At 37.6% G+C, this 10,913-nt stretch overlaps 1 protein-coding gene across 2 annotated transcripts in view; it reads left to right on the top strand.

The window, feature by feature from the left end:
• Window positions 1-525: 525 nt before the first annotated feature.
• Window positions 526-10,913, top strand: part of LOC106949850 (collagen and calcium-binding EGF domain-containing protein 1-like) — a 33,524-nt gene continuing 23,136 nt past the window's right edge. Inside the window, exons 1-2 of one of the 2 annotated variants that reach the window (XR_001425471.1) lie at window positions 526-961; window positions 3,179-3,259. Coding sequence is in view for 1 of the 2 variants with exons in the window: in XM_015036388.1 (XP_014891874.1) it covers window positions 849-961; window positions 3,179-3,259 (194 nt within the window). In the remaining variant the exon portion in view is untranslated. The remainder of the gene's footprint in view (window positions 962-3,178; window positions 3,260-10,913) is intronic. The other variant, XM_015036388.1, reaches the window with a different exon arrangement.

Below are 10,913 nucleotides of genomic sequence, written 5' to 3'. Positions count from 1 at the left end.
TTTTTATATACAAGTTATATATATATATATATATATATATATATATATATATATATATATATATATATATATATGCTAATTTTGTTGATTGATTTATGAATTAATTAAATGCTACTTGTCTTTCCATTAGTCTGAATTAGATTCTTTGTTTTCTCTTGTTTTTATTTATTTTTTTTATTTTACATATTCACAGTAGTTTTATGAAATACGCTCTATAAATAAAGTTTAACTTAAGTCGTTTAATACTTTAAGGCTTGATGGTGATGCAAAATACATTTGTCAACCAAGTCTCTTTTTATTCACAATTTTATTTTGCACATAAGAATTTTTTAAATCTTGTCATTCCAGGTTTATTTATTCATTTACTTATCTATTCGTTTGTTCATAATTAGCGCCATATTTGTGGAATCTGGTGAAATACGATTATTTTAAAATCGAGTAACAGGTCCGTCTCTCTCTCTCTCTCTCTTTTTTTTCTTCTCACATCTTGGCATGTGTAGCCACCAGCATTACACAGTTCGACTGGATCCTCGGTTGCCTGAAGTCTCTTCTTTGGAGGCAGGAATGTAAATCCAGAGGGATTAGTGGGAGCGCAATGGGCTGTGAAGCCTTCAGCGGCTCTCCAAGGGGTCTGGCTCACTGCGTAAAGTTAGGAAACAGGGTCCGGACACGCTGCGCACTGATCCCGCAGTCTCTGTGCGCTTCACCTCTGCGGGACACTTGACCACGATTTCTGATATTTTGAATAGCACTACCTACGCGGGTCACTGACACATGAAAGTAAAGGAGTTTGGCGGGTGCCAAGTGTTACTTCAGCAGATCATCTGTCCCGCAGCGCGAAGAGGGACATGGGTCAAATTAATGGTGCGACTCTTCTACCGTTTGGGGCTATCTGTGCTGTTTTCCTGTGGGAATCTGGGGCCAGCTCTATTAGGACGACGATTTCAGTGGATACGTCAAGGTAAAGTAGCGAATAATTTGTATCTATAACCAACCTATTTAATTTATATTTCCGGCTAAAATCACAGCACTTAAAATAAAATGTCGCTCTCTGAAGTTAACAGTTTATGAGGCTCAAAGTCTGGCAACATTCTTGGCAGAAAAGGTTAAGCTTAATCTAATTTAAACTCCAAACAACCAGTACGTAACCCAAAGTTTAGCGCACGTACGGATCCAGTTTCGTAATACAGTTTGTACTGCATTTTATTGGTTTTTGCGAGCAAGCTGTCAAAGAGGAGCCTCCTGGATGAACCACTGCGGCGCGTCTAATTTAATCTGATTTCCGAGGAGACGCGGAGAGCAAAACTTCTCAGGGTTATAGGTGCAGAGTTGCCATGTATAACGTGACGGATGTTATTCAGGTGCCCGGTGGGAGCAGGTCAGGAGGTGAGGAGGTGGCTGTCAGTCAGATGCGACCCGCTGAACATCAAATTAAACCTCTAACCCCATAGATGAGAATCTGGTAGATTGAAAGGAAAATGAAATATTTCAGGGAGGGGAGATTGCATTTTTTGTTATCAAAAATATGAGGGAAAAAAAGCTTACATTTATATTCAGCGCACTGATTGCTAACCTCTAAATAAATTATGTTGCAACAAACTCTTTTGAGAAGTCACCCTATGACTAAACGGAGTCTTCCTGTTGGTAATGTAACCTCATGGTTTGTGAAGGTGTCGGAGAATAAACAGCATCATAAAGGTAAAGGAAATCACTAAACACTCAGCAGACAACATTAGGCAGCACTCATTGCCAGGACATGGCTGCCTCAGCCTAACTTGCCTTAACCAAAAAGGCAACTAAGGACACACGGTGACTCTGGGGGAGCTGCAAAACAACTTAGATGTATTTGCCATGCCATTTTGAAAAAGCAACAAGAAAGCCAGTGTTGAAAGAAATCAATGAGAAATCCTGCTTAAAGGGTTTCGCAAGCCATAGAGGACATATAAACAAACAAACAAAAAAAAACACATTCAAAAAGTTTAATGAGGTTGTTGGGAAGGTTTAATGGAGCTAACTGCAGGGCAATCCTAAAAGAAAACATGATAGAGGTGGCAGAAGATGTGAAACTGAGTTGGACATTAACCTTCCAGCACAATGAGACTATACATAAAACCTGAGCAACAATGCCTTCGATTAAGGCATTGTTGCCTTAATCAAAGACAACAATGCCTTTGATTAAGCATGTTCATCTCAGAATGGCCTAGTCAAAGTCAGTACCTATTGGGAAATATGTGGGGAGGCCTGTAATTTGATGTTTACAGATGTTATTCTTTCAATTTGACTGAGCTTGAGTTTTCTGCAAAGCAGAATGGGCAAAGATTTCTCTAGATGTGCACAGCTGAATGAGACATAGCAAAGGGCCTTCAGGTAAAAACATGGCATAAAAGGTGTCGTGTTTTTAGCAAGATAGTGACTCAGGCGATGTCCGATCACACCAAGCTGCAAGTAAGTAATTTTAAATATTATTAAATGTAAAACAATTCCAAAATAAATTTAAATTCAAGGCTCCAACTAGACTAAATGTACAAAAGTATAGCTTAAAATACTTTAAAACTCAGGCTTCTTACAGTCTTTTAGTGGAAACTATATCATGGCCTTTACATAGCATAGTGTTTAGTATAGACAAATGAAGTGATGCCAGCCTTCAAGTAGCATAATATCAATTAAACTAGATTACCAGGAAAAGAAAGTTACTTGATTTTACAGCTGCTGTGTATCATGAAAGTGAGTTGATGTATTTCTAGTGAACCACACTATGACATTTTTTATGGGGTGAACGAATTAAACGTTTGGTCCATTTAATGACAGAGTAATGTCAATAAACGGACCGTTGACAACTTGACGGTCGCCGACTTCCAAGCTATGTATCACTTTGTTTAGTTTATAGCAACAAATATAAAATAACACTATGAAGAAGATAAAAAATGTAAAAAAAAAAAATCTGAGTGTATTAAACTCAGTTTGAGAATATATCAATCGGTTTTGAAGGCCTTATATGAAGAGGTCATAGTTCAAACTACAAAGGTGGAGCAAGTAATAAACTTGAACCTCTCCTGGACTTTTGTGGCTCAGCTTTCTCCTTGTCTCCACTCGCTGTTTACAAGGATTTATTTTTTAGCACTGCTTTAAAACACTGGGGTCAATCACATCCATTTTTCTTGTGTTCTTTGTTTCGTAGGTTGGAGTGTCCAGATAATAAAATCTTGACCGTGGAGTATCCCTGTGTCAGAGCTGAAGGGAAGAACGGCACTTGTTTCAGGTATGTGGTGCGACTTTTCTCTGTATCGCTGCTGACATTTCCTACTAACTTTATATGTCTAGACCTTAATACACATTTACATTCGGCGATTAAGCTCACTTTTGTTTCCCAGAGCAGTGATTTGCTCAAGGACAGTTTGGCTGAACAAGTGGCATTCAATGTCTGTCGGGAGCACTCACTCTGATTTATTCCAGGGTTATGGAAAGGTTTCAGCAACCACTAACCCACCCTGCTGTGTCATTTCCACAACTTCACAACACATCCCTGACTGGAAATTCTAGCACTCTCATGGGAGAAAAAAAATACTCATTTCCTGAGAATGAATAATAATTTCTAGTGTCTGTAAGTGTGTCATTACACATTATATATTAGCCATTAGGAGCTACTCTCTACCTTGTCTCAGTTATTCATCACTCTGTTCATATTACTATTAGATAGAGGCATATTTTTAACCTTTAGCACATTATTATCCCTTTCCTTTGCCTTGCTGCTTCCATCTGTGCTGGCTCTGAAACAGCAAAACAAAGCCTGAACTTTCTCCGTTTATTTCCAGAAACATTTTGGGAAGGCATGTCCCTCAAGGGGTCAGAGCTGCATTCTAACCTAAAAAGCAGAAGTCTGACAAGAGAGGAAGGTTGTAGTTTTCAAACTTAATAAATAAAATAAGAAACTAGGCCACAACACAAAAACACCAAATCTGATGAAGTTGTTGAATTATTAGGAAAGAAGCTGGTTTTCAGTGAGTTCAAAAAGATTACAGGAAACTTGCAACGGTTTTAAAGTCTGGCCTTATAAAGCTCTTGGCCCCATTTTACCTCTTCATTCCATATTAAACAGTTTCTGGGGTTTAACTTTGGCAGCTGTCATTTAATCACAGAACTTGAAGTAAATATATCCTCCACTCTAAAATACATAAAGACATTATGCAATATTTGATGTAAAACAGGTTTTTAGACCTTGAGCAGATGATATATCATATATGACTGTGAGATACTTTGGTTTAGATTGTGGTTGTTGGCCTAAGAAGATCCTTGAATAAACGAGGCACCAGGTCTGGGGTGATGCCAGGCCATGTGATCTGTTTATTGTCAGATGTGGACTGTAACAGGCTCCGAGTCTTGTTTAATTTCTGGCTCAGGCAGCGATGTGTGGAGCTGGAGGAGTCCAATTAGACGAGGTTGTGTTTTCGTTGCCATGTTTTCTTTGTCTGCCATTCAAAACAGACCAAGATCAAATGGACCTTGTGGATGACTTCATGTTACACCATATTGATATGTTACATGCGAACACCGATATGACTTTCTGTTTCATTTTAGCCCAGCCAGAATTTCACACTGACGCACTGCCTCATAATTCTGTCTCATTAAATGAATTGCAAGCTTTCAAGACAAGTCTGAGATTCTTACTCCGATTTATTATTTTTTATTACAATCTATTGAACAACGTTTCTACTGCTGAAAATGTTAAACTAGCCCCAGACTTGACTGTCCAACAAGAGGGACAGTGACAACAGATGATGATTCACTTTTGGAAAATGTCCGAGACAATAAGGATTTGATTTCTGGTAGTGGTAGAAGTAGTAACCTTACTTTTCCTGGAAAACAGTTTTTACAGGGAGACTCATGGGCAAAACAAGAACAAATAATCTTTACAGTAATTCTCAAATTTTTCATAAAAAGTAGCAAAACAAATTTGTCCAAGTATTATCGAATGAACAGCTTGTTAGGATCTTAGGTTGTTTTAGTGTTTTGATTATTTCATTCCAGTTTGATCATTCTGTATTCCTTAGTTTCTGTTTTACTTTAATTCAGTCCTTTCTTAATTAATCTAGTTTATTATGTTCATTTCTTGTTTCTAGTTATTCTTTAGAGTTAGATTCATTCCTAGTTCCCTGTGTACTTTCTTTTGCCCGTGCCACTTTGCCCCACCTCTCTCTCTCTTTTTCTCTCTCTCTCTCCCTTTGTCTCTCTTTTTCCTTCTTCTTCTTCTTATTTTATGACGGTTGGCAAGCATTACCGCCATCTGCTGGAATGGAGTGTATCTCTCTCTCTCTCTCTCTCTCTCTCTCTCTCTCTCCCTCAGTCTGCCTTGTACTCTCTCCCCTCACACCTGCAACCTGTTTCTAATCAGCCAGCTGTTTCTTATTCAGTAATCAACCTCCCCAGTATATATACAACTCATTCTCAGTTCCTCCTTGCTGGCTCCCTCAACATCAGTGGGTGCTGTGAAATATTTTTTCCTGTTCTGCTCTGGCTCCCTGTGCTTCTTGTGATTTTTGTAAGTTTGTCCTTGTCATCTTATTGAACATCTTTCAATGTGATCCGTGCTCCCCACTCCAGTCTGCATTTTGGTCCAGCTTCAAACTCACACATCATAACACAAATATTATATTTAGTTTTGTCAGATAAATTAAAAATAAATATAATTGTTACTGTTTTTTGTTGTAATTGGTTAGAAGGTGCAATACAACTTTAATTTTCAAGTTTGAAAATTTTAGATGAATGCATCCTGATATTTCTAAATGTGAATGTTTGAGCTTTTCAACAAATTCTCAAAATTCGAAATGGATTTTTATTTAAAAATAGTAAAGAGCAATATGAAAAAGAACAAAGCCTTTTCTAATCTGTATACCTCACTGGTTTTCAAACTCAACTGGAAAATGTTAAGCTATGTATGAAGTCATTCTCAGTACAACACGCACATCCAACAGTAATGAGTTCCCGATTCACTGTTTGCCCCAGTTTGAACGAGGATTTACCGAAACCGTCTCCCCTGCACGTAAACATCTCATCTTTTTCTGTTCATGCTAATCAGCTCAACATTGGTGGTTCTCAATATTCACCAGGGGTATTCTGGCTTTATCTCATGCTTCCAAAACATTACTGTTCGGATTATTGACTTCTCCAAATTGCCATTTGGCGTAAATGTAAACACGCTAATATATTGTAAATTAGTATATTAAAATTCCTTTTTTGGCTTTCCACCTGATTGTTGGTGTGTATTAAGTAATGCTTCAGTTCCTTTGGCTGCAAGTGTTTTGGATTTTCACTTCAAAACCAAATCATGTAGCTAACTTTGTGTGTATTTAAGAGTTACTAAAGTGTAGCTTTCTTCCAAACATTTATGATGTGGTCTGAATTCACAAACCAACAGTTTAACCTTATGCTAGAGAAAAAAATATCTGTCTTTTATTCTTATATTACATCTATCGTTGTGTGGGGGATTTGCAAGAGGGATTATAATTATCGGCCGTGAAGTTTTTTTTTTGCCTTCAGCCAATATAAACTGGAAGACATTTAGAGAAACCTGAAGCTTGACAAACCTGCCAGGTGTAGTTATGGTTTCTGACCTTTATGATTTTAAACTCTGATGTGTAAAGACAGGCTTCACATTTTTTCTTCATTTTGGAGTTTTCTTTTTTTTATTTCTTTTTTCTGGCATGAGACTAATTTTGCATCAAACTAGTAATGTGAGATTTTGGGGAAGGTTTTATTGAAGACGACATGCTCACACTCTTCCAAACAAACTGGCCTTAGTTGCAGAAAGTCATGAAGCAAATCATGGTTCTTAAACATGCATGATCGCTTTCAAGCAGAAACACTTCATTTGTGAGTGCACCGTGTTGCTTAGTTTTAATGTTTTGCTTTTACCCTTTTTGCTTATACTGAAGCCTAGCTGATGTCTTGGAGGGAAAAGTAATTGAACTTTACACAAAATACTTCTGGCTCATAGATTTTTATGGGTTTGTACAAGGAGATTAGCTCTGAAGGCCAAGCAAACTATCAAACATGCTTTGAATGAGTTTGGAAAAAGAACACACATCATCACCGCATCACATTTATATTCTAACAAGACAGGACTGTTGATTAATTCCTATTTGTCTGTTAAGGTATTTGTGAATTATGTGAATCCAATTCAGTTTTAACATTTCTCCTGTTTTACTCATGCTCAGTTCTCCGGTGGTCACATTCATGCGGTGACGGCCCTAATACATACATGTTTACCAAGACTCTAGCCTAAGTGATATTGAGTGTCTATGAGCTCGCATGTTTATGTGTGAATTGTTTCAACATTGGCTGCGCTGCTGGCAGCTGCAGCAGCTTTGTGATCAGAGTAAATGTATTAACTTCACTCTAACCACTTTCAGCTGCAGAGTCTGATAGAAAACTGATGACCTCAACAAACTAAGCTTTCACTTGATTAACACTTTCTGGTTAGGAAACACGGCACGGCTCATTTCTCTGGATAAAAACGGCAAATGTGTGATCAGGCAATTGCTTAGACAAAAAAATAAAAGGAAAATTGGAAAAATGTTGTATGGGCAGATTCAATTTTAAAGTGGTATAATTTTGTTCCCAACAGTTTTTATGCTTTTGTTGCTTCAAATACTTCTAAGTTTTTTTTTTTTTTTTTTTTTTTGGGCATTTTTAAAGAACAAATATTATGACTTTCTCTCATTTCCCTTTTAATATTTGTCTGATTTGTTGCTCTCAACAGATCATTGATTTTCATGACCGACTGACCCGTGTTTGACCACTATTGACCACATTGAGAACTCCTTGTGACAAAAACAATAATTAGAACCACAGAAGTTCTGGCAGCATTCAGGTTAGCTGCTGCTAATTCTCCTGAAGTTCTGACCACACTGTTATTGTTATGTTATGTGTGGTAGCTAAGGCATTCCCACAGATATTCACTTTCCTTGGTAGAGTCTCATCTAGACGCAGAGATATTATGGGCTAGTGTAAGCAGAACATTTCTGAGACTTAAGTCTTACAATTAACTTCCTGTGTGGGAAATGAATGGAAGTAACGAATAGACTGGTTTAGTCAGTTCATTCATTATTTGCAGTGATACGGAAACAATAGTACAGTCAACTCATCTGGATCTGGATTTGCTTAGCCCCCCGGAAAGCAGCTTCTAATTTGGTTTTCTCAGCAACCTAATCCATTGTCTTGTTGGGTAGCCAGCCAAATTACAGGCTTCCAGTTCAGTTTTATTTTAATATGGTGGGATAAAAGCCTTTTGTTTTGCTGCAAGTGTTTTTTTTTTGTTTTTTTTTACCAAATCATGGAATGGTGTATCCTGTCTGTGGTCTCCCAAATTCTCTGTCCTTATTTAGCGTCACACCTCTCGGTAAAACTCATCAGCCTAAGCGAGGCAGTGAACACCTTCCCATGATGGTGCATTTGCTGCTGCAGGACATTTGAGCACCAGACATTGGACAGGCACATCATCCAAAATGTAGAAGAATTTCTTATTACTCTTAACAGAGGACAGCATTGTTTTCTGACAGTAGAGGTTACTTTAAGATAGAACTTCAACTTTGATCTCTTTTGCCTTGGGTTTTGATGTCTGGATATTCGTTGATAGCAGAATATCAGAAGCATCTCTTTATTGCAAAGATAACAAACTCCAAAACCAATGGACAGAAGCTTTCCAAAATGTACATCTCTGGACTTCTCTTGCAATAAGACATGCAAATCTGCCTAAACTTTGCCAACAAACTTGTGATCAATCAATCAGGGACATGAAAGTTGCGTAATATTATATATACAGAACAAATTGACCAAAGTGGAAATAGTATATTACTGGATTTAGATTTATTTTCTCTCACCAGAGTCACAGCTTGTGAAAATGCATGGTCAGTGTCTCTCAGCAGTTGCAAAATTACAACAACACAACACTTTCAAAGTTAATCACTTTTTTACTTAAAATAAAACAGCTTTACCAAAGGCTCATTTTGGCTAAATCATAGCATGCAGCTGGCAAACCGAGAGGGGAAGATATAGCAAAGTGTGTCTGCAAGTGAATATTCCAAATTTAAAGATTGATTGTAAATAAATGTTTCCGATGAAAAGAACCGGCACTCCAACATATTATTTTCCTATTAGGCAAAGCTGGATTCTACCAAAGGGACTGATTTGAAGATAGAAAGCTTGCACAATTAATTAGATGAAGAAACAAATTGCATAATGTCTGATTGTTCCAATATCAGTAACAACTACAATGGGAAAGTGTTGCTCACTGTTTCCTGAAGAAAGAGCTGAAACACTTGTTCCGATTAAGAATAGTTTGATTTTGTCAATGGGATCGATTCCATGATAGAAGGCTTGCAAAATTATTTGGAAGAACAAGAACAAAGAAAAAAAAGAGTTTGGCAAGTACTTTGGGGATGTAATCCAAGGAAAAGTTTCTTGATTTTTTTCCTCCAAGAACCCTTCAAGGCTGAGTCACGCAGACTTTGGTCATTTTGCCTGGAGTTTAGTATCTGTAGCGTCTTTGCACGGGTCTCATATCATTTTACAGTTAGCCACTTTCTTGCAAACATTCCCTAAAATTTATCTGATCGTTTTCTGCGAAACAGTTTCCCTGATTTATTCAGTCACTCTCTTTGTTGTCCATAAATATAGCTCTGCTTAACTTCACTACAGTATTTTCATTGTCGTAAGGTTTTAGGACTTTTAATAGCTGACGCAGAGGATCCAGAAATAACCACAAAAATAAATATACTTTTCCAACCCGATGCTTTGACCTAAACTTAAACCCTGTAGAAATGTTCTGCTGTATGTATTTGATTATGGTATGCAGGTTAGAAAGGACAGCAGACATAAAACGAGACAAGTATTTCTACTCTTTTTACTCTCGGTGCTGTAAAACAGAGTTTAAGTGCTCAGGTTGATGAGGGTTTATCACAAATGTCTTCTCTGAATCATTTTAGAACTCGTGTAAAACTCACCCTGGCGATTCATTGCACATTTCACCAGGCGTTCGCTTACATCTTCTTAGACAAACTTAAACTGCATTCTGTTTCCCTTTTCCAAATAGTCCTCTGCTTTTGTTTACAAGAATAAGGATGCATTGTGAAAATCTTTCTGTCATTAAAAAAGATCTCTACTCTCACCTGTTTTCCATGCATTTTGTGGTCTTAAAGTCAGTGAGCATTTTTTTTGTGTTGCCTCCTGCTTAAAATTTTGTTGAATTGATTGCACTAATGTTTGCTTTCATCTTTCCTGAAAATATTCAAACATCTAGTGAACAACACAAAGTTCTTATGAAATAAGAAATATGTAGAAACTGCCAAGAAAATCGGGGGGAAAAAAAATCCTGAAGAGAACCCCCTGAAGTCATGCCACATTATTTTAACGTCTTTTATTTTGCTAAAAAAAGATCTGATGAAAACCTCAACATTCCTGGAAGCTCTTACAGGAAACCTTCCCAAGTCCAAGTCCATTCACCCCTCTTACGTCACTCAGAAACATCTTAAGTGTTCATTACTGAAACCTGACTAAGACTGACTCTGCTCTAGGCCTGCACTCCATCTCGACCTGCTCTCTATGGCTCCCGTCTCGCTGGCTGGACTCTGTGTGGCTCCAGTAAGACAGAAGCCAGACTTCTGCCTCGTAACTTGAGCATTAATTCTGGGGTTGAGGTCAGGTCAGGCGTAGGCTCATGTCCAGCATGTTTCAGACATGCAAAATGTTAGCATGTCTGAAGGCTTACCACAGACTTTGTCATTTCAGAGAGTTTACTGTTCAGCAGGGTTGGGTAGTAACTAGTTGCATTGACTTAGTTACATTTACATGAGTAACTTTTTGGCAAAAAAAAAAAAAAAGCTTTTAGGAGTAATTTTATGCTGTATTTTATTCTTTTA

The sequence above is a fragment of the Poecilia latipinna genome, unplaced genomic scaffold, assembly GCF_001443285.1.
Source record: "Poecilia latipinna isolate Pla-1442-1.1 unplaced genomic scaffold, P_latipinna-1.0 Scaffold367, whole genome shotgun sequence".
NCBI classification, from domain to species: Eukaryota; Metazoa; Chordata; class Actinopteri; order Cyprinodontiformes; family Poeciliidae; genus Poecilia; species Poecilia latipinna.
This window is presented reverse-complemented; position numbering and strand designations above follow the sequence as displayed.